General features: G+C 37.9%; 1 protein-coding gene across 1 annotated transcript; it reads left to right on the top strand.

Annotated features, from left to right (window-relative positions):
• Positions 1-548: 548 nt before the first annotated feature.
• LOC148035226 (non-specific lipid transfer protein GPI-anchored 15-like) lies at positions 549-2,420 on the top strand. The gene is made up of 3 exons (XM_087680634.1): positions 549-886; positions 1,856-1,879; positions 2,060-2,420. The coding sequence occupies exons 1-3, from the start codon at positions 553-555 to the stop codon at positions 2,254-2,256; spliced, it is 555 nt and encodes a 184-aa protein (XP_087536760.1). The 5' UTR covers positions 549-552; the 3' UTR covers positions 2,257-2,420.
• The last annotated feature ends 21,844 nt before the right edge of the window (positions 2,421-24,264 follow it).

Raw genomic sequence — 24,264 nt, 5'->3', positions numbered from 1 at the left:
ACAAAGACCCTAATGATGTGCGGGTCCTTGCACGGAGTGCTAGTATGTAATAAATTTTAGATAAATTCAGAGTACGTAACTAGATGTGGTTGGGAGTAGGGGATTGCTTGTTTGGACCCTGCTTGCACTTGGCTAGGTGTGCGGTGTTTCGAGAGTAGAAGATCGTGATGTTGAACACTAAAATAGGGAACAACAAAGGAAAAGAGCTTGTGCTCCAACATGGGAAAATTTGGAAACTTCTTGTGATATATATGGAGGACGCATTATAAGACTTAGGGGGATAGAAGTAGGAACTTGGAAGGCAAGCAGGCTAGGCTAGGCTAGGCTAGGCTAGGCTAGTTCATTGAAAACTCTTGGAGTGTAAAGAGGGTGTTAGGAAATGCCGTATGAACGATAGGAAGGTCCGCCGTGAGGGCCGGCAGGCAGGCAGGCAGGCAGGCAACCATGTGAAGAGAGAAAGTGCGAGGAGGCGAGAGGTATATAAACAGGAAGGAGAGAGGGGGTCGAGTCGACAGAGGCCCAGAGAGAGAGAGAGAGAGAATATATACATAGATGGCTCGTTCTGGTATGGCGATCATCATGTCCTCCGGGGCCTGTTTGTTGGCAGCTCTCGGGCTGCTGCTGGTGGCCGGGGCGCGCCACGTGGCGGCTGGCCAGGAGGATTGCGCGAGCCTGGTGACGAGCCTGACGTCGTGCCTGCCGTACGTGTCGGACAAGGCGGACGAGCCGAGCGCGCAGTGCTGCAAGGACCTGGGCCACGTGGCCAGCGTCAACGCCACCTGCCTCTGCCTCCTCGCTGGCAACCCCGCCATCCCGGACGTCCAGCGCGCCCTCCAGCTCCCCGCCAAGTGCAACCTCTCCATCAACCCCGCCACCCTCTGCCCAGGTACTATCCTCCCTCACCAACCCTCCCTACCCACCCACCAACACACGCACACACACACACACACACGCTCTCTCTCTCTCTCTCTCTCTCTCTCAAATCCCCCATTTTGTACAATTTGCCACTGTAATTCCTACATTGTCCATTGTTGCAACATCATGCGCTTCTTCGAGGGAAGGACTCTATACCTCCATAGGGGTAGAGGATACCAACCAGGTGGTTGGAGACTACCAACTTCCCTTCCCACCCTTACCTGCACCTAGCTAGGTATGCATTGCCTCCCCAACACAAGCTCACGATGTTCAATACTATGTCAGGGAAAATGGAAGTTTAAAGCACCCCTTTTCCCAATGAGAAAATGTCCAAAGTTTTTTTTTTTCTCTCTCTCTCTCTCTCAAACCCCAAGCATACAAGACTCAACATCTTTAGATTGTTCCTAGCATGTTAATAAAGCTCTCTTCTTCTTCTTCTTCCACGCATAATACAATGTACATCAATAACACATGCCTACCTCTCTTTCTCTCTCTCTCTCTCTCTCTCCATTACAAAATGCAGAATCCTAGTATTGTTAGGAGCCAAGTTACATGTCCATGTCACTAAGTCAATGCAAGTGAATCAATGAGATCTTGTGTACACATGCCTACCTCTCTCTCTCTCTCTCTCTCTCTCTCTCATGTATGTGTAATGAGTTTTGAAACTTTAAGCAAATGTTCAACTATATAGAATGAGTTTAAACTTTGAGCCAATAGCTTGATGTTTAAATTTTTTGTACATCTTTTATTTCGAACAAAAAATTGATGTCAAATAGAACACCTCATATTTGAAGTATCTGTAAAACTTGTTGAAACTAGTAGACATATATTTTTTCTTCTCTCACTCACAAAAACTCAAAATGCCATGAATGTTTTAAATTATTATGTGATTTGTAATTGCATACCTTTTCTGACCAAAATCTAAAACTTTGGATGTTAGGTCTCTCATTTCCTCCCACGCAAGGTACATTACTTTCTAAACTTTTTCTATCCTTTTGAATGATTACACAACTTAGGAGAAAATGAAAAGTCTTACCATGTTTATTGTCAATTTGGAGCACTAAATCTTGAAATATTTAAATCTAACTTCAAATTGAATAGAACCACAAATAATAATCATACAATATTTTCCTTGTGATATCAGCACCTAGCAAAGAACCTGGATCTCAATCCCCCACGGTGCTCCCTCAGCCTAAACATGATGCAAATGGAATGCCACCTAGCATGTACATGGGACCAGCAGGCCAAAGTAGTTCATCTTCCTTTTTAACACCAAATAGCTTTTCTATGTTTTACACTCTTATTGCTATTTGTTGGGTTGCATTGAAATGGTCACATTGAAACTGCAACTTGCACCTTATTAGAGCCAAGTGGAACTTTCTCCAACATTTCCTAGGAATATGTTTCAAGTTGAGAACCCTATCTCTTGCAACAAATAATCTAGTCAATTTTGGTACATCTATATCTAAGAAGAGGGGAGATGATGTATCTTCATTGCGATAGAAGCTGATCAAAACCTTTATCAAAACTACAATATCTCAATATTCAATAATGCTTGATGATCTTTTGAATAAGCTCCCTACATTTAGCAATGTGGATGATTTCTTGCACTTCATTCTTTCACACATACACAATTAACTTTACATCTTCTGTTATGATAGGGGGATACTATTTGTTTTCACAACATGTATATGTTTTGATGTCAATCTCATAAATTCTTCATTCTATTGCACATATGCACACTTATTTTTCTCTTAGGCATATTTTGTAAATGTTTCTTGGTGATATTTTTTAGGTGGCTATTTCTATATAAGAGTACTTTGATTGTGTGTATTACCTTAATAACTATGGCATGACCATCCACTTGATCTAGGCCCAAGAACATGAGTTTTTAAATAACTATTTTCATGCTCTACAAGGTTGACATTAGGACCATGGGACACAATTTTTTCTTCAAGTGTTTTGGCATATCAAACCTACGATTAGAACTCACCTAGCCTACTTACGCAACGGATCCATACAAGATGGAAGACTATGCTTACCTACACTTATGGTTTTCCTTATTCTTAATCTAATTGCACATTCCTTTGCCTTCAATATCTCTTCTTTATCACCATGATGGAGAGGAGATACCTAGAATGAGCAGAAGGAGAAGAAGTGAAGAAAACATTTTCTCACTCCATGTCCCTCACTCTATCACACTCTCCTACTGATGCACTCTTGCTCATGAAGGCACTCCCATGACATGATGGAGAAGAGAAGATAGTATATAAAGAGCTTTGCAATCCATGTCCGTCACTCTCTCACAAGCTCTCAAGTCACTCTTATGTGTGCATCATGTGGGTTCAAAAAAATGTATTTTTAAAAAACCACTTTTATACATTTTTTACATATAGAAGGGCGTAATATAAAGGTGTTATTTACAGATTGACTAGAAAAGGGTTATGTTTTATTCATGAAAAATTCACAGATAAGGATATTTATAAATAGGCATTGAACGCACGTGATGTAGAGAATATACATATAGTAACTTCCTCGAGGTTAATACAGAGGAATATAGGAGTAGGCTTAGAGGAGTAGGTTTGAGGGATCACGATGGTTGTGGGCCACCAATGTTGATGGGACTTGAGGCTACCTTATATGTGTTAAGTCACTTGTGCTCTATCTACAAGGTGTGTCTACCTCATGTACTAATGTGTGTGTATATAAGTGCAAATGGGAGTTAGGTCAAATTTCAAGTAACCTTAGAATGTTGTTCCACACACTGGAGGGACCAGTTGGTGAGAAGTTATATATTGTTATGTTTTTAGGGTGATAGGTCATCCGAGCATACTTGGGATGTCGTGCCCTTAATGTGACCTGAGGTTGTAATATGGGGGAATGGGCTAGGGTGTTATCTTAGATGCAATGAGGGCACAATATGCTTTTCTATTTCTCTTTGATTTTGTTCTTTTTCCTCTTTTTGTTTTTGTTTTCCTCTTTTTTTTTCCCCATTTTGATACAAGAAATAAACTAAGTACAAATTGATTGAATGAGAAGAGACAAATCACTCAAGGAGTAGCCTAAGTGTATGCTAAAGACATCCCTTTGCTGAGAAGATGTTAACTGATTCGCATAGCTACACTAATGATTTCACATAGAAGGGATGTGTGCACATGGAAAATCTATTGTCCAACATGTTCTCCAAGATACAGAATATAGACTATAGTAGGGCTCGGAGGTGAAGGCAGACCATTGCCACTTGACTAATTCTTACTTTTATATTACAAAACAATAGTAGTAGCCCATCTTCATAAGGACCTGTCATTGGTTGTTACATAAGCCTTATGAGGAGTCCGAGGTAATTACAAGTGGTGATGAAGGAGGGATCAAGGAAGTTTGCAATTTTTTTTAAACAAAATGACTAAAAGAAGAGATTAGGTTAGTAGGCTAGAATAGATAGGTTTTGTTGGCATGGGTCACACTAATGTTGGGAATCTTTGGGAAGTTGTACCTGTCATGTTCATTCTCTTGATACACTTAGCTATGTCTCTCTAGCTAGGGGTACTAGAGTGGATTTGCTCATTTTTCTTTCCAAGTGTAAATAAGGGCTTCCCAAGGCCTCTTGTTGTTTTCCGCAATTGGATACTGCCATTTTGGTAGACCTGGCTTATCTGGGCTTCATTTTTAGGTATCATTCCCTACTCCTTGGAGCTCTACAAGATCTGACCATTTCATTAATCTGTGTTTTATTCTCCACCCGGCCAACAGTTGTTGTTAGGTAGCTGAGATTTCTCCTTGTAATCTTACGTATGCATCCTTCCATTGGACCTATGCTTGTTGATGCTTTACTATCTAGTTTTCATGGAATCTTGTTTGAGCTCTTTCTTCTTGGTTCAAATCTAGGGAAGTATTTGTTCATTTCTTGTTCATATCTAGTATATATTTGCACAAATTTTTATGCATTCCTCCTTTACTTTGAGTGCTTCATCCTCTTGTGGATCTCAAAATCCTTCTCCTACATCTCTAAGTCTTTTTCCCAATTTGAGATTGGAGGTCTCTGTCACTTTTTCTTTTGATGTAACCAAAAACTTCATGTAAGGTTCCTAAGTTTCACCCAATCTATTCTAGAGATCTTGTTCTCACTGCTATGGCTTCAACTTTATCTCTTTTGAGCTCCTCACATAATCATTCCAAAGCTTGCACCCTGCTTGTTGCACTTTGTCCTCCTATAGGTGGTTCATGGGTGCTTTTAGATGATTCTTCTAGGCATAGTTTGTTATATTGGCTTGTTGTTGTGGTTTCCTTTGCTTTTGTGAGCTCATCAATTTATGCTTTTACACTTGGCAAAAATTGAGACATTAACTCATGAAGAGTCATTGACTTAGATGATGGCAACTCTTCTAATACTTTTTCTTTCCTTTTTTATGACTCTCCTCTCTTTGCCAACATTCATGCTACTTGTTGACAGATTGATTAATCTTTTTTTTGCAAGACCTACTCAAAAACTTCATGTAAGCTTCCTAAGTTTCACCCAATCTATTGTAGAGATCTTGTTCTCACTGCTATGGCTTCAACTTTATCTCTTTTGAGCTCCTCACATAATCATTCCAAAGCTTGCACCCTGCTTGTTGCACTTTGTCCTCCTTTAGGTGGTTCATGGGTGCTTTTAGATGATTCTTCTAGGCATAGTTTGTTATATTGGCTTGTTGTTGTGGTTTCCTTTGCTTTTGTGAGCTCATCAATTTATGCTTTTACACTTGGCAAAAATTGAGACATTAACTCATGAAGAGTCATTGACTTAGATGATGGCGACTCTTCTAATACTTTTTCTTTCCTTTTTTATGACTCTCGTCTCTTTGCCAACATTCATCCTACTTGTTGACAGATTGATTAATCTTTTTTTTGCAAGACCTACTCAAGGAAAGCCTTAATTACTCTCCCATGTTCTTTGTAGCTATACTTCATTTTGGTCTCTAAAATTTTCCCCTCTTTTCTTGATCTCCTTTTTTTAGCTCTTATGATCATCTGTTGCTCTTCTGCTTCTCCTTGCTTTGACTCTTCTTCTAATGAAGATTATGAGTTAAGCTCAATCTCTTCCCTTTGTTTCTTTTTTCATTTTTCTAATTCATCAACAAGGTTTGGCTTCTTAGATTTCTTCGTTTGTTTCTTCTTCCTTTCTTGGTGTCGTGTTCTCTTGCAGTCTCTTGTGGTGTTTAGTATTGTGGACTACAAACATTGATGGCAGAATGTCCTACACTAGTGCACTACAATACTGACTATGATGACTCATGTTAGTGCACTGTTCTAATGCTACTACACACCTTTGTGCAATTTAGCTTAAGATTGGGATCTTTCATGAGAAATTTACGAGCCGTAGCTAAGGTCTTAGTTACACATTCTAACAAGAGGGAATTTAAATATTGATTGATAACATTCCCTATTATGATATCTTTGAATATCCACTTTGTAACCCTGATTGGAATGGTGGTGGATTTATTATACGTGAAATTGTAATGGAACACCTGTGTTGTGACTCGAAGCTCTTCATTTATAATGGCTTTTAATAGCACTCTCTCACTATTTATGATATTGTTGTCCCACCTTTTTCCAAAATGTGGCGTGTTTTGTGTTCTATTGGATTTGCCTAATTTAATAGTTTTTTCTATCAATTGTGGACCAAGATCAAAGTTTACTTTCCTTTGCATATAAATATCACCTTGTTTTAGAACATATGAGAACTTGCAAGACTTAATGTTTGGCATGCCAGAAAGTGAACATTGGTATCCATCGCTCGAATAGTTAGCTAGGCCACAAGTCTTGGCTATTGGTTTGTGTTGATCAAATTTTCTAATTGGTTAGGAGCTAGAACCATTTTAGTCCTACTCCCCACATGCTTACTTGCAAATCAAAATCCACCCTTTGTGTAGTAAACACCAGTTTGTCTTCATTGTCGGGGTCTTTGGCTAGTCTTGGGTATGGACAAGGGCGTGTTGGGCTACCATTTGCAAAAAAGAATTACCATTCATTAAAAATATCCAAAAAGAGAAAATTGAAGTAAAAATCAATTAGATTTCCTTACCTATTAAATTTTTACCACAAAAATTGAATGTAGGTTGGTTTCTTAGTGGTGAGTTTCCTTGTCAAGAGGAGTTGGTCATAGGAGAATAGCTTGAAGCTCTCCTTGTGCAGAAAATAATACGAACTTCCAAGCTTGTGGACTCAAGTTTAATGTGTGGGGAGTTTTAGTTAATGCTCATAATTTATTAGTATATACATCAAGAATGGTTTTATTTATCTAATAAAATAGGAGCTTTAAGGATCCATTAATCATAAAAACCCAGCTTATAGGCAAGGTCAATGACAAATGCATCCAACTTGATCGGTTGAACCATAAGGATGCACAAGTAGGAGTGAGATCATTAAGCAATGAGGGCCCTTTAAAGTGATTGGTGATGTGAAGCTTTTCTTTGGTCAAGATCTTGTCCAAAGGGTGATGGAGCAACTATTTAGGTGTGATGAGTTTGTAGGCCTCAAGGATGGATTGTATGGATATTGAATCATAGTAAGTTGGGTCACTATTGAGAAAATTAATTGTATGATGCTCCTCTACCAATGTGAAGGTATCTACCTTTAGTGGCCATTTTGAGGTGCTGTTGGTACCAACTTTAAGAAAATTGACTAGAGATGTACACTTTCATTTAAGCTACTCTACATTGGAGGGGTCGTGAATCCTTATAACTACTATGTGGATAGGAAGAATGTGATATTTTTCTGGTTGACGGTTGAGTAGTTCAATAAAGAGTTGCTCATGAATAGAATTCTCTTTTAGAATGGGTGCTTGTATAGTTTCCACATGGGGTGCCATTGGGATGTGAGCATGGTCATGTCAACATTAGCTAGACCTAAATCTAGACCTAAATCTATCATGGTGAAAAGCTTTGCAAAGGTACCAAAGGTAGAGTCTAGATGTAAGAAACATTCAATTGGGTTACATTAGGTTTGTTGCACTAGTTCTTTTTCCATTTCAGAGATGGAGCAGTAACACATGCTTCTTTAGATGGCCATGGGGAAGTAGCTTATGATCACTAATTCTAAAGGGAGGTGCACTTGTGCATGGGGGGTAGAGTAGCTAATTGCTGCTTAGTCGGGGATTCCTTATGAGATGATTAGTTATTGGCTAGGCTCACAATGTCTCATGCCACAAATGTTTTTGGGTAGGCTGAGGGGGTCTTTTTAGTCTACTTGGGTCGTTAAACCATGGTGGGCCTGGTGTCCTTTTGAACATCAACCATGCTGGTGGTAAGGTCTCATGCAATGGGCTCTATGGCCTTGATGATGAGGCACATTTAGTAGGGTCAGCTTACAACTTTATGTGAGTTGTAGGAATGGTGGGAGGCTATTGCTACTATGGTTCTTGAGTATGTCTAGGTCAAGTTAGGGCAAGGTAGTGGCTCCTAATGTTGCGATCTCATTGCAATAGGGCATATAGCCCTGATAATACCCTTGAGCATATAGGAGAGCCTTGGCAATCCAATGGGGTGTTGTAACGATTAAAATGACACTTATTATGTGTTTGTCTAGAATGATCAGTGGCCTTGGAAGGTTGAGGTTATGCATAAGGCATGGATTGGAGCTATTGACGGGGTTTAGGTAGTTGAGCTTCATAAGTGCTCACTCACCATTGGTTTTGAGCTTGCATAGTTAGCAGCTCCATCAGGAGGTCTATTTTAGTTATGGGAGCATTTCATTGAGGATGTGTTGTAGAAGTCTTCCTGGGGGTGGGTCGTAGAGTTAATTCCCCAAGGATAAAGGTTAGGATGACTCCTGCTCCAAGAAAATTTAAGTGTATGGGCTTGTCAACATAGTTGACATGGCAATTTATGATTAATTTAAATGAACGTCCCAATAAGGTTTTGATTCAGCTCCTTCGCTCTTGTTAGAACATAGAAGGACAATGGAATGTCTTTATTTCCAATGTCGACTATACTTTACACTCACCTAACAATGAATAAGGTTGGCCTTTGTAAAGTTGTATCTTTACAATAGCCGATAACAATATGAAAGGGTATTGTAATCATCACTTTCATCAGTAAAGCGGATTGATACTGATATTTTTAGTAGTAGTCAATAGGATCTAGAGGTAAGCAGTGGAGTTATAATGTTGTCTTGCATTCCTTGGTTGTTGATGATGGTTGTTCAAACATTAAAGTTCTTGGGATGAAGGAGAATTGAGGGCTGATAGGCAAGTTGTGTGTGTTGCTCCATTTTTTCATACGAAGTTTGCTTGCTCACCATGAAAATTTACATGGGAACATTAGGTTTCTTTATGGGTGACTCATGGAGGTAATGTCCTATAGGGTAGCAATGTTTGATATGACCTCCATTGAAGTGACCAATTCTTTGCCATCCATTGAAGTGACTCATGCAAGTAATGTCCCAGAGGGTGGTAGTGTTTAATACAATTCCCATTGAATTGACCAATGCTTTGCTATCTAAGGTTTCTAACTCAATGTTTCATGTTATATTGATGACACAGATGTTGTAGGGTCCGAGACCTTGGAACTTAAGTTTCTGCTTGTGGCCTCTAATTGAGTATAGCAACATGAGATCACCTTTTTCAAAGGATTGTTGCTTAATGTGTTTATCAAACTAGGCCTTTCATCAAGATTTCTTAATAAGAAGGGTGTGAGTTATAAGTAACCATGTTTCAATCAATTGTTCAAGTTCTTTGAGGCCTTTGATCCAAGATTTTGTACTTTCTAGTGTTCTTGAACCACGATATGTAAACTTGGGACAAGGAACTCGATTGGCATACCTAAATTGGTCCCATAAGTCAACATGAAGGATGCTTGGCCTATTGCAATTTTATAGGCTATGTGATAAGCCCAAACTATAGCCATGAGCTTATTATCCCAATTTGATTTGGGAGGTGAGATTGTTTTCATCAAAACATTAACCAATATTTTATTAGTTGCTTTCTCTTGGCCGTTTTCATCAACCCCAACTTCTTTCTTTCCATGTGGTTGACAATAAAATGTCACTTTTCCTTGTGTATGACCACTACAAAATCAAAATTTAGTAGAACTAGAAGCCATCTAGCAATGGAGCCTCTATCATAGGGCTTGTTCACTAAATAAAGTGGCGCTAGATGGTCTATGAACAACGTAAATAAGGTTGCCAACAAGTAGTATGGAAACTTATTGAGCGCATACACTATCACGAATCCGTCCCATTTGTTGTGGAGTAATTCATTTTGGATTTAGTAAATCATTTTTGATTGTACACAAGGTCATATTGAGCATCTTGATCGTGTGGTGCTACTCAACATTTGACATGAAACGATTACTAGTAGAAGTGATCTCAACACTATGTGTATACCAATCTCTCAAGAATGGACTCATTGAATATTCTTTCTCTTGCTCATTGAATTTTGTCTCTTCCTTGATCTTCATGATAAGTAGTAGGATTGTATGAGTCGAGTTGATTTTGTGTACTTCTCTATCAGGGTGTTCAAAAGCTCCTCCTAGATCAAGATTCTTTCAAGGAAAATGTGTTCATGATCCTCTCATGCAGTGTGGTCGTGGGACATAACCTGTACCATATCTTCATTGGTGATGCCCATGTCTATCATTTTGTGGGTTTCTAAACATTGTGTTGAGTTGGTCAAAGCATTCCATCACTTTGAAATTCACTTACTGTTTTCTTGATTAACCTTTGTGTATGGTTCGATTTAAGGCTTAACTAGTGGCTGTGGCTTGATTTTGCCTACATGATGGTGGTTTTTATCATTTGCATCCAAATATTTGTCAAAATATTAATGCAACTTGGCTATTTTTCTTTCTTTTGACTAATGGGTGGTTTGGACTATAGACAAGCTTTCTTAATGCTTAAGTATGTGGTCCATGACTTTGAATGCATTTCTTCCTTTGGCCTTGGTCAATTCAGTTTTGTTATGTGGAGTAGTACATGTAGTAGTTAGGGATTGTTGCTAGTGTGAATCCTAAGTTGTAGGCTGGGTAGCATTAGTGGGTTTGTGGGTTGCACTTTTGGAACAATGATTGAAGATTGTTCCTACATAAAGGGCACTGTTAGTGAGCCCTTTGATTTATATGCCCCCATAAGATTTGGGATTTTAGACTTTCGAGAGGTTACAATGGGTTTGGGAAGCATAGATTTGGCAATCACCTTGTTTGTTTTCCTTGGGAATGTGGTTATCCTTTGATTGTGAATTTCTTTCGCATATAAGAGATTGCATTCATTTATATAGTGATATTCTTAGTAATACCCTTGCACCTTGAGTAGGGCCTTTGGTACTCATCATGGTGAGGCACACAACCACTTGTGGTTTCTTCTTCATCATAATTTCTTTCTGCACTTGGGTTTGGTAGCTTTAAGAGGATGAGGTTTGGTTGATGCAACCTTGGATCAGGCTTTTACTTTATGTGCTTGAGTTTGGTAGGCTTAAGAGGCTAAGTTTGGGTAATGACACCTTGGATTTGTCTCTTGATTTCCATAGATAATTGGCAATCTTTCTATTCTTCCTGGATGGTTTTGACTTGTTGATGGATTATAGGTGTTTGGCTTGCACATCCATTAACTTTTGCAAAGCAAATTTTTACTCCCCTTGCTAGTCAAGACTGTAGGTGGTGGGTTTAGTTGTCATCAATCTTGTGCACATTGTGAGTCCCCCAAGACTAAAGGTAGAGATCACTTTGGCCCTTCTAAATGTCAAGTGGATTTCTTTGTCAATAGAGTTGACATTCACTTGAAAGTATTTCTATTCCCACATCTTCACAATTTGAAAGGGTAGAAAACGCTAAGGGGATGCTATTAGTTTTAATTATCATCATAAATCTGTGTTTTCCTAGCAACAAATAGGGAGTGCAACCCTAAGAATTGAGTTTCTTATCAGTATAGGCACCAACTTTGGCTGACCCACTTTCTTTAGAAAGAAATATAGTAAGGTATTTAGGTTCATCCCTTCAGTTATAAGAGCACCTACACCAACCTCTATTGTTGCTACCAATTGGACTTGGAGGTATGTAGAAGGATCTACTGGTTCATCCTGAGAGCCCACAGTAGTGATGTGACCTAGCATGAAAGGTTTAAGTTTCCATTTAAGGGCTCATGACTCATATGACTTGGATGAGTTTTGGTAGTTGAGTTTAATCTATTACTCAATTTTCTCATACTAACTTGTTCTACCACTTACATGGGTTAAATGGGAATATCATATTCATTCACAAGTAGCTCACACCTATAATGCCTTAGGGGATAGTGTTTCTTAATTCTACTTCCATTGAAGTGTTTGATGCTTTTCCCCTTAGGCTTTCTAGCTCTATGTTGTTAGATCTAATAATTTCAAGTATGATAAGGTCCAAGGCCTCAAAAGTTTATTTGCTCCCTATGGCCCTTGATTGAGTATAAGAGCACCAAATCACTTGTCTCAAAGGTGCCAAAGGTATATCAATAGATCATGCCAAGGTCAAAGATGTTCAAGATTGGCCACCCCCAACCAATATCAAGGAAGTGAGAAGTTTTCTAGGTCTAATAGGATGGTATGGGATATTCATCAGAAACTATTCCTAAATTGTAGCACCTCTTACAGACCTACTAAAAAAGCAAGTTGCCATTATCTAGACGCCAATTGAACAATCTAGCTTTGAGAAACTAAAGCATAGTTTGTTAACTACTCATATCTTAAGGCTACCTGACTTAAGTAAGGAATTTGAAGTTGTCACAGATGCCAACTCTCTTGCATTGGGATAGTACTAATGTAGGAAGGTCATCATATAACTTACTCTTCGAGAAAGTTGAAAGCCCATGAAAAGAGATATGCTACTCACGACCTGGAGTTGTTAGCTGTGATTCACACTCTCAAATTATGGAGACATTACTTGCTTGAAAATAAGTTTTTCTTAGTCAAAAATCATAAAAGTCTTAAGTGGAATTTCACTGAGCCTAATCTTAATACGATGGTGGATCAAAATTTTGAAGGAGTATGACTTTGAAATTAAGTTTAGACCTGGTAAAGAAAATGTACTAGCAGATGCCCTTAGTCTATAGCCTTCCTTAATGCTCTTAGCTGAAGAACCATCTAGGGCAAAAACTCTAGCTACAATGGTATTAATGCCAACTAATCGTATCATTGAGTCGACTAAGGATGAAGCAAATAAGGACCGAGACTATCAACAATTGTTTTGGGAAGTTCAGAATAAGGAGCAAGATCCCAAATTCAAGACTAAGTATCAAGAATTCTCTACAAATGAAGAGGAAGGACTTTTTTATTTCAGAATGAGACCATGCATTCCTTCAAGTCAGACTCTCAAGAGAAGGATACTTTGGGAAGCACATGACTCTCCTTTTTTAGGACACCTGGGTTATACAAAAACTCTTAATGCTGTCAAGAAAAGCTATTACTGGCAAAGACTCAAGGGTGATGTACTTAAGTATGTCACTGAATGTCTAAATTGCCAAAGGGTAAAATATGAATGTGTCAAGTTACCAGGAAAACTCCAGTCACTTGATATTCCCTAGATGAAATGGGAGTTTATTAGCATGGACTTTGTAGTTAGGTTACCTTCTATGTAAGGAGGATATAACTTAATAATGGTAATAGTAGATATGCTAACAAAGGTTTCTCATCTTATTCCAACAAAAACCAATTACAAAGCTTCAGATATTGCAATGATTTTTGTAAAAGAGTTTTTTAGGTTACATAGGTTACCTAAAAGGATCATCAGTGATCGTGATTCTCTTTTCACATCACATTTCTTGGAAAAGTTTATTTGAAGCCATTGTAACACAACATTGTTTTAGTACTGCTTATCATCCACAAACTGATGGGCAGATAGAAGGACTTGACCAAATGATTACGGATATTCTACTCACGTATTGCAGCAAGGAACCTAAAAGGTAGATCCAATATCTACCCTTAGTGGAATTTGTTTATAATGCCTCTATCATCGAAGTATTCAAATGACTCCATTTCAAGCACTATATGGTCAAGATTGCCGTATGCCACTTAATTTTTTTGATCTTACTCTAAGGGTGGAAGCTTCGAGAAAAATGTTAAAAGAAATGGATGATCAAATCAAGATTAGCACATAAGATATTCAAGCTGCCAAGGACCGACAAAAGGTGCGTGCTGATCTAAAAAGATAGAACAAATTTTCAAAGAAGGAGACATGGTCTTCATGCATGTCCATCCAAAGAAGATTTCTTTGTCTTTAGGAGAATTTAAGAAGCTAAGTCCAAGATATTGTGGACCCTATAAGGTTATCAAGTGCTTAGGACCAAGAACTTACAAGATACAACTCCTTGAGAATATAAAAATCCATAATGTATTTCATGTTAGCTTATTGAAAGTATACGCAGCTAACCCTAACCATATCCTTGATGATCAAAAAGTTATAATACCTAACCAACGAGTCCTTGAGCTACAACCTAATAGAGTAATTGATGTAAGGGAGAGAAAATTGAGGAGTAGAACCCTTAGAGAATATCTTGTCCAATGGAAAGACTACCCTAAAGAGGATGCCACTTGGATTGACCATGAGTCATTATGTAACCAATATCCCTAGTTTCATTTGAGATGAGGATATCTCAATTCCTCTAAGGGGAAGAGGATGTGATATCCCAACTTTGATTCAAAATCTTTTCAACTTCTCGCAAAAATGGACATGAAAAACTCTAAAATCATTAAATAGAGATCTCGAGCAAAAAAACTTGAGGATCATAACCCGATATTTTTTCCAGATTGACAAGTATTGTAGCCACTCGTCACGGAAGTTACCAGAGAGTTATGAGCCATATTAGTTAGTGTCAGTGTCTATAGTGTGGATGGTCTAAAAATACTAGATTTGGATAAAACTAGCATATTTTTTATATTTTGGATATTGTTTAATATAAATATCCTTAAAATATATGGAAACTTCTAGAATAGGGTGTCATGTAAAAAAAGTAAGTGGCTTTTTCAACCAGTTTTGGAGATTTAATGCAAAAAGACGAATTGGAAAAATCGCAATCTACAGGCAACAAAAAACACTCCAAATGGGGAGAATAAGAAGGAGTGATCTGGAAGATTTCTAACCAAGTGTCTTGGGGTTTTACCCCCTTTCGGAGCCAATGGAACAATTTGATTTGTGATTTGAGCATCAAATACCATCTTGGAAGCTTCAGATTGCTGATTTTGCCAATACTGTTATAATGTAGACTTAGTAGGGCCTAAGTGACAAGCCTTGTGATACTCCAAGGGAGCGCCAGGTAGTGTCATTTTTGGAAAACCTACTGATGGACTACTAAAAGGTGCACCTTAAATTGAGACTAGCGAACACCTCATACTAAACGTAAATGGTAGGGGGTGTGGGGATGAAACATAAAGATATTTGATTAAGTTGCAAATTTATTTGCATATCTTAGCATATAGGCTATGTTTTATATAAGTTTTAAGAGGTTCAGTAGCACGGGTTAGCCCGGTGCTGTTCCTTAGCAATACAACACGACGTTAGTAGAAAGAAATCATGAAAAGATTGTTTGTGCACTTCACATTGGTTGGTTTTTAGTTAAGTTATTTAAGCATAGACTGCCAGACACTTTGCATATGCAATCTCAATATGAATTTATGGATACATTGCAATTTTATATCTAGGTGACATCCAATGTTGAGAGTGTAAGATTCCCCTTTACTGTGGGATAGTGCGATATCTTGGAAAATGGATCAAGTGAGGATTATATATAGTCTCCTAGATCATTATGTCTATATTATGAGAGGAATCTATTATGCTTATGTTCTATGTGGTGTAAGATGATGCATCCTGGGGCCAATCCGTGGGGTGTAAGAGAGCCATAGGAACCACAACACTCTACTGGGGGAAGCTCTTTATGTATATGAATTGAGGTGTTGATCACCTATATGTGTGGGATACTCCCTTTGTTGGAGCTGGGAAGGGGCAATATCATTACACTATAGATCAATACAAACACGTGATTCGTTTAGAGCTGTGTACAGCCTCTAGAAGCTCCTAGCTGCAAGGTCATGAGGGTGGTTTTGTGAGTATAATCTGCCTTTTTCATGTGATATTCAAGTTGATGTAAATACAAGCTCATTCAAGCATTGCATGCTCTTAGTGCGTGTTTCAATCCATAAAGTAACTTTTTTATCCTACACACATGATTCAGTAATCAATGTGTACATAACCCTTAGGCTATTCCCTGTATACTTCCTCAATCAAAGCTCCATTTAGAAATGCATTTTTGACATCCATCTACCAAAGCTTCCATCCTTGTGATGCTGCCAAAGCAATGACAATTCTCACAGTTGCTATTTGTAATATTTCCATACAAATAAAAGTTAGTAGTAAAGTTAGTTAGTCAATTTATAAGTTAGTAAAGTTAGTTAGTTTATAAGTTAATAAGGTTAGTTATGAGCTAGTTAGTTAGTTAGCTTATCTATTAGTAAGGTTAATAGTTAGTAAGTCAATAATTAAGTAAGGTTACTAACTAAAGTAAAACTAACTAACATTAATAAAAAAAACTAACATTATAAATTAACAAAGGGGAGGGCCATCGAAGTGATGGCTGTCGTAAACGGTGCCCCCTAATTGTCATTGTCATCGTCATCATCATCTTCTTCATCGTCGTCATAATTATCATCATCATCTTTGTCATCATAATCATCATCCTCATCATCGACTCCAAAATAGGCATCGACCAACCTCATGAATCCCCCCCTTTTTTCTTCACTAAATAAAATAAAATAATAAAAGAGAGAAAGAAGCTCCCCACTTTGAGTGGAGGAGCTGTCTTTGCAAAAAGAGAGCAAAAAGAGAGGGGAAGAGAGAGGGAGCATGCACTCCCTTCTGCCTATATAAAGGCATGCCCTCTACTCAGTTGGTAGGGAGGCATAAGGAGATCCTAAGAGGTGCAAGAGAAAGGTAGAGAGAGAGAGAGGTATAAGGCTGCGAGAGGAAGCTAGAGAGGGAGAGAGTTCAAGAGAGAGAGAGGGAAGAAGATCCTGAGAGGTTGCAAGAGAGGGAATTAGAGAGAGGGTTAGAGAGGAAAAAAATTTAACTCAACCTCCCTCTATTTGGGTCTTCATCTCAGCAATCTTCTATTGCGCTCTCCCATCCCAAATTCATACCTCCTTCTCTATCTCTCAAAATCGCTCGCGAACGATGGCTCCAAAGCAACGAGACGGAAAGACCATGAGATCCACCGCAACTGGTTAACGAACATGTAGTATTGCCAGAGATAAAGGAGTGCCCAAGGTTGTTGGAATTGCCACTACCAAAAAAACATCGGGAGTGGTGAACGCAAGTGCAAGCAAAGATGCAATTTCCAATATCGTTGTACCAAACCAAGTTGTTCACAACTCAAAAATAGGCTATTATTTTCATATATCCACATAAAATAATAAGGTTTTTGCCAAAAATTTTCATATAATGTTAGCTTTTGCATTAAATGGTACAAGAACTACTTATTAGAGTACATGTACAACATCCATATAAAAATTTAATACATAAAATATTAGCTTCCATATTTACACTTACACGAAATGATAGTTTCATCTAGAGAGCATATTGATACATGCATAAACGGTTAACTGCTACCTATGATTTGTAGTTAGATTAATTGATATTATAATTTGTAGAATCATGATGGAAATAGTTGCAAGAGATTATTGTACAAAATGAGTAAAGGACTTTATGTGCACTCAAGATTAGTAAAGTAACTCAATATATTTATTGCCAAATGGGACAATGGTTAAGAGTTGATTAACGCTTAAAAAGTGAAAGTCTATTTAAAGGTCTTGTAAATCATCTCGTTAAATTATTGTTGCAATATTTTCCCTAAGTACCAACTAAAGGAAATTCGCTTATGTTGGGTAAGTTAGCCCTAAATGGAAAATTCATGTCTTGCTTAAAAACGTTGAAAGATCTGTACTCAACACTTCTTTATGGGGAGGAGAATCCTCGTTAGAATGTAAGGTTACCTTAGATTAAGGATCTACCTTGGCTATGTGAAGCTGTGAGCTGCATGATGGCATGATTGTCATTGCATCATTGATATATGTTTGAAAGGATTGTTTGTGTTTGCTAGAATCTAGATCCCTGATTAAAAACCTTGACAAATAGGATAAAAGGAAAGATTGCTCTAGGCTACCCCCAAGCTAGTTGCGAGACCCTACTCCAAGGGGGTTATGATTATCGCTTCGAGAGGCTTAGACTAGCCATGTAGTGGAAAGGTCTGTCCGTAGATATAGTCTCGAGCAGTAGGAATGTGGATGCTAGGGGGGGGACTCTGGCTGTAAATTCTGCATTACTCCTAGAATCTAATGAGCCCCTTCGTGACCCAGGATGGGATCCTAGAACTCTAATACTAGTTACAAGGGAGGAATCTTGGTGGGTAGAATACCCTTGTGGAATTTTGTATATCTTCCGTAGGATCGAAAAGATGAAAATTATAATAAACTTCCAATATAATAAAAAAATTTGTTTTTATTCAAGAGCTATTTAAATTGTATGCATGTTCGTGAGATAAATTATATGAAGGAACCTGTGATTTAATAGACTAATTAAGGAAGCTGGTTGTATATGTTTCAATAAATGTGTTGTAGGTAATTAAAAAACTAAAGATGATATCGTCATGAAAGCAAAGCGGGCGTGACCTCGGATGGGTTCATCCAATGGTAGGGTGGTCCTGGTTAGCTGGGAGCTTTTCTAAATCGGTGATAGAAATAGAAAGACGATAAATTGACCAACTAGTCACTAGGTAGAATTGACTTGCATTGTTTTAGGGGGCCGGAATGGGATTTTGCCTTATGGGCAGGAGGGTTGATATACTGCACTCCCCTTCATCTTCCATTATCTTAATGGCAAGTCCGCTTCAGTTCGAGTAATCCTATAGGAAGTGAGAACTCAAAATTACTGATGCTATAGCTAGCTATTAGGAGGCCTATCAACTTTTAGGAACCCAAAAATTCAGGTTGATCATAGTGGGTTTGATCGAAACACTTTCGTTGCGATGTAGACTCAGTAGTAGGGTCTAAGTGACAAACCTCGTGATACTCCAAGGGAGTACCAAGTGGCTTCATTTGGAAAATCTATTGATGGACTACAAAAAGGTGTGCCTTGGAATGAGCCTGGCAGACACCTCACACTATTTTTGCAAATGGATTGAAAGTCTCCTCATAATCAAGACCATACTGCTACATATAACCTTTAGCAACCAATTGTGCTTTGTATCTCTCCAGAGATCTATCTACTTTACATGTCACTTTATCCCAAGTGTCATTTTTAGCCAATGCTACATATTCCTCATCCATGGATGCATACCAATTCTCATCACCAACTACTTCACTAAACTTTGTAGGCTCTTTGTGACCCATCACTTTAGTGATGTAAGTAAAATGTTTGACTGAATACCCACTGTAAGTCAGCTTATCAATAGGCTTTCTGACTCTCTTTGACCTTCTTAACTATAATGCACTATGCGATTCCCTCTCCTGAGGTGGTATATACCTACTTTTCCTAATTCCAGATGTAGTCATGTCAAGATTGTCACTGCCAGGTGACTCATAACTAAAAGTAAGTGTCCCAATAATATCTTATCTTTCCTTTTCCTTTATCTAATCTCCCCCTCACTGACATATTCGTGTTAGTGGACATAGAACCATGTATGCATAAGTGACCGTGTCCATGGACTAACAATAGAGGATGTGTCTCATGTAGGCCCATTAATAGTGGTACTATCCATAGTATGAATTTTAGCATGAGTATTATCTGCTGGTCCATCAGAAAAAATCACATTTGAACCACCATACCATGAAACCAACTCATCAAACACTACATCCTTGCTAATAACCAATGTCTCACAAGTAGTCAAATTTTAGCATTTGTAAGATTTTCTATCCTGTGCATAGCCAATAAAGACACACTTATCAGCCTTTGAGTCTAACTTCTTCCTCTTCTCATCCAGAACATGTACATAAGCAATACATCCAAAGACTTTAAGATGGCTGATATATCTTATTTGTGCCCATATAGTTTCTCATACGGTATAAGATCATGAATACCAACTATAGGAGTTCTACTAAAGACATATATTATAGTTACAATTACTTCATCCCAATAATAGTTCCGTAAATTCTTCTCATTTAGAATGGGTCTTACAACTTCCATAACCACCCTATTTTCCTCTTTGCCACACCATTCTATTGTGGTATATAACTACATATAAGTTGCCTTTTAATGCCATACTCAACCAAGTACTTATCAAATTCATGAGAGACATACTCACCGCCTCCACTAGATCTCACGTATGATATACAACATCCATGTGTTTTGAAATCCTTGAAGACATATAGCACTTCATCCTTGTGAATCAAAATATATAGCCTAGTATATCTATTGAAATGATCAATAAACAATACATAATATCTTGTACTAGTGAAGGATGCATTATGCACTCGACCCTAGACATCTGAATGCATCAACTACAATGGTCTAGTAATATTCTTGACATGTCTGATAAACAAAAGTCTTGCTTGCTTCCCAAACTGGTAAGTAAAGTATACATGTCCTAACTCCATATATATACAATTTGGCAAACCAAGTACAGTCTCCTTCTGATGTAGGGTTTTTAGCCATTGTATATTTATATGTCAAATGTGCTTATGATAGGTTTCCACATCTCTAATTTCTCTAGTGTGATGAGAGAACATGGCTATCTTTAACTCAATAATAGTAGCATCCAAGGTAAACATCCTGCCATCTCTTTTGCCTTTCGCAATCAGCTTGTAGCCACTTCTACTAAATCTAACTTGTAGATTCTACTCTACCATTTGTCCTATAGAAAATGAATTTTTAGTGATAGATGATATATGTGACACACCATATAGAATCCTTTTCTTTCCATTGTGCATGACTGGTGATACAACACCTGTATGCTTGATGCCATGCTGCATATCATCACCAATACATACATAGCCATGAGAGCCTATAGTCATCTCATCAAACCATTCTCCATGTGGGGTCATATGATTTGAGGCACCTTAGTCAATGTTCCACTTTGCATCGGCCTTGCCTTGCTCAAGCATACCCCTTAATACATGTGTCATAGCAAATAGCCTATTTGGCTGATCATCAGTAGCATTACTAGATGATGCATAGTTACCATGTTGTCTACCTTTTGTTTTCATGTCAATCTACTTTTTATGACAATCTTTTGCTATATGACCATATATGCCACAGTAATGATAAACTTTGTCTCTATTTGCCTAATCATGAGACTAACAAGAACAACCTCTGCCTCCAGGTGATCTCTGCATGCCTCTAAAGGATCCTAATCCTATTTGACCTTGTGCATTTCGATTTTGCAAAGCATTTTACGGTTGGTTTCCATAAGTATTTAGAGTGTCACCATGACCTCGAGATGCTTCATGAGCCCTGCCACCTCTAGCTATCTAACTAGAGTAAAATATGGCATCTCTGCGCTCTGAGAGGTACTCAAACCTGTATTCAAACCAAGTTTGATTTCTTCATGTAGTAGCTATGTAAGTAACTCATCCCAAACAGGGGAATTTGGTCGTATAGAAATTGATGTGTCAAAGGCTTTGTATTCCTTACCCAAGCCATTCAAAGTAACTACAATTATGTCATCATCCTTGATCTTTGATCCAATAGAAGCAAGCTGATCTCCAATGGTTTTAATTTTTGTGGTATAAGTGTGTATGCTTCTGCTATTTCTTGACATGTTATTGAATTGCTGCTTCTCAACTAAATTTTCTGTGCATGAGTGACATTACCATAGTTTTTCATAAGAATCTTCCATGTATCCTTTGGAGTTTGAAAGTTAATAATCTACATGGCCATAGCATTTGATATGCATAAGGAGAACCAATGCAGAACTTTATTAGCTCTTTCCATCCACTGCTTATGATCTCTCTACTTCTCAGGAGTAGGATTTCTCGGGAAATCTCGGTTTACTTTGTCTCCAGTACATAAATCCCAATAACCTCTTCCAATCAAGAAGTTTTGCATTTTGAACTTCCATAGAGAAAAGTTCTTATTGTCCAGTCTTCCCCATAATCTAAGTGATGTTATCAATTCCTATTGCATTAGCCATAATGCTACCAATTCAATACAATGCAATGTCTTTTAGCTATGCAACAACATTGCCTTCAATCGGTCTCCGAAATCTTATTGTAGTTTACTAACTGTAGTTGCAATTATCAACACTTAAGACACAAACCAAGTGTATTTACCACAGTCAGTGATAGTGTAACCAAGCTTCAAAATAGCAAATGCATTTCAAAACCATAGTTCAAAAACTCCCATAAACATTGCCATACATGTACATGATACCCAAAGATTCAATACACCCACGATTCCATTGAGCTCATCAACATTATCCCAAATTAGCTCAAAATCATCTCAAGTCATCACCACAACATCCCAACATCAAAACATGTTCATGGACTTGACCTTGAGTCTATGAACTTTTGATCTATGAGAACTCATGCCAACGTACAATAAACCCTTTATAGTCAATATGATAGACAAGCAATATGTAGTAATTAGCAGTGAAAAAGTGTGTAATAACTGAGGTATTCATAACTCATTAGTACCTTACAACATCTCAAACATTTTCCATAACATTTGGGAGTCGGGATATATCCATATAATCATCATTGATTGCATGTTTAACATGTGTACATGAAGAAGGGCCTTCACTTTATCAGTGACCAGCTTATGGACCTATTATACTAGCAATAGAACACCTCAAAGCTAAGAAACCAATGCTCAAAGTATCTTAGAAAGCATCCCAAGACAACCAAGAATCATCCAGGCATGACATTAACATGAGCTTCAATAAGCTTCAACTAGTGAGGTACAACATCAAAATATCATATAAGAGCTCTAATACATCAACATTCACCATCCATAAGAATTCTTAAGCATTTTCCAAACATTTTACTTACATCTCAAGCCATGAGAGAGTTGTCCACTACACTAAATAGCTGGATTGCACAGGTCTATGTTGAATATCTCAAAATCTATGTAAAATTTGGAAAAACTTTCTTTCGTAAAGTTGGAACACGTTGAAACAGTTAGGGATCATGACTTGTTTCTCTAAAATCCATTTCTATATGGCAAGACAATGGCTTGTTAAAAAAAAGGGTCTATTGTAGGGTTTCTCATAGATTGAAAGTTCATAGACTGAAGGCCAAGTCCAGCTCCACAACTTCAGCTCCTGCGAAGCTAGTAACATGGTAACACTTTGTAGCTTTTTGCAAATCCTTTAACATAACACCATCATCTAGCGACTACCTATAGCTAAGATACCACCAAAGATGAGATAGGGAATCAATATACTATATAGGAGAGTGGTGGGATGAATTAGATTCCCAAGTAGTTTGTTTGATCAAATACAGAGCACAATGGGGGTAAAGGAAGGTTACCCACTATCTAGCCTATATATGGGATTTCTAGATTCATACATAGAGGTAGTATGGTGCATCACTTTTTTTATTGATGATCACTCTACAACTTTATACTTATGACATCATCCTAATATTTGTCTCAATGCATGATTTTTGGCATAGAGAGGGCTCTTAGTGAATCTTGGGAAGACCAAGGTCATGGTGTTTCACACATCCAAGACAAGTTATGTGATATATAATGATTGCTTATATAGGTAGCTAGGTGGAGCTAATAGTATTATACATCACTTGGATATCACTTTTGCGAGCATAGAGAGATGGTTTTCAATGAAATTTGAAGCACATGACAAGCCTCCACAAGGATATGTTGCACTTCCATCGATGGAGTGACAATCCCATCAAGCCCATTTTAAGAAACCCTAAAAAAAGGTATGATTTTTAAATACAACTATGATGCATGTAGCACCTATATAAACTCTTAGCCTCTCCCCTTAGAATTGGTAATGGTCCAAGATACCTTAGTTCTCCATGATCTCTGGGATGATTTATAGTAAACTCACATGAGATTATCATAGCAAAGCTTACGACATTCCCCCCATAGTAGTGGAATCTCAACCATGAGTTACATACGATGTATAAAAATGAGCCTAGAAAAGTATCATGAAAAGTTCTAGAGGAATCGTAGATTATTGCCATGCATGGTTGCCACTTGTCATGGCATGTTGCATTGTTGTTGATTTCAAAGCACAGATCCAACATAGATATATTACTACCTTTCTAAGTAGGATGAGAACTTCTTGTACATTAGAATGTCTTGGGAGGGGAGAGACATACTTTCAAGGCATGATCTAATGGGGATGCACACTTGCCACATTTGGTTGGACCCCCTGAGTATTATAACACACACTTTAGATTGAGTCATG

This window comes from Lygodium microphyllum, chromosome 6 (genome assembly GCF_053477565.2).
Source record: "Lygodium microphyllum isolate KBCC chromosome 6, Lygodium_microphyllum_v1.1.10, whole genome shotgun sequence".
Classification (NCBI taxonomy): Eukaryota; Viridiplantae; Streptophyta; class Polypodiopsida; order Schizaeales; family Lygodiaceae; genus Lygodium; species Lygodium microphyllum.
This window is presented reverse-complemented; position numbering and strand designations above follow the sequence as displayed.

What these genes read in the sequence shown, in the direction of transcription:
- LOC148035226 (XM_087680634.1), top strand. Translation starts at nt 553, where the DNA reads ATGGCTCGTTCTGGTATGGCGATCATCATGTCCTCCGGGGCCTGTTTG. An exon ending in CCCCGCCACCCTCTGCCCAG is followed by an intron (nt 887 to 1,855) that starts GTACTATCCTCC and finishes TTTGGATGTTAG; the next exon opens with GTCTCTCATTTCCTCCCACG. An exon ending in CTCATTTCCTCCCACGCAAG is followed by an intron (nt 1,880 to 2,059) that starts GTACATTACTTT and finishes TTGTGATATCAG; the next exon opens with CACCTAGCAAAGAACCTGGA.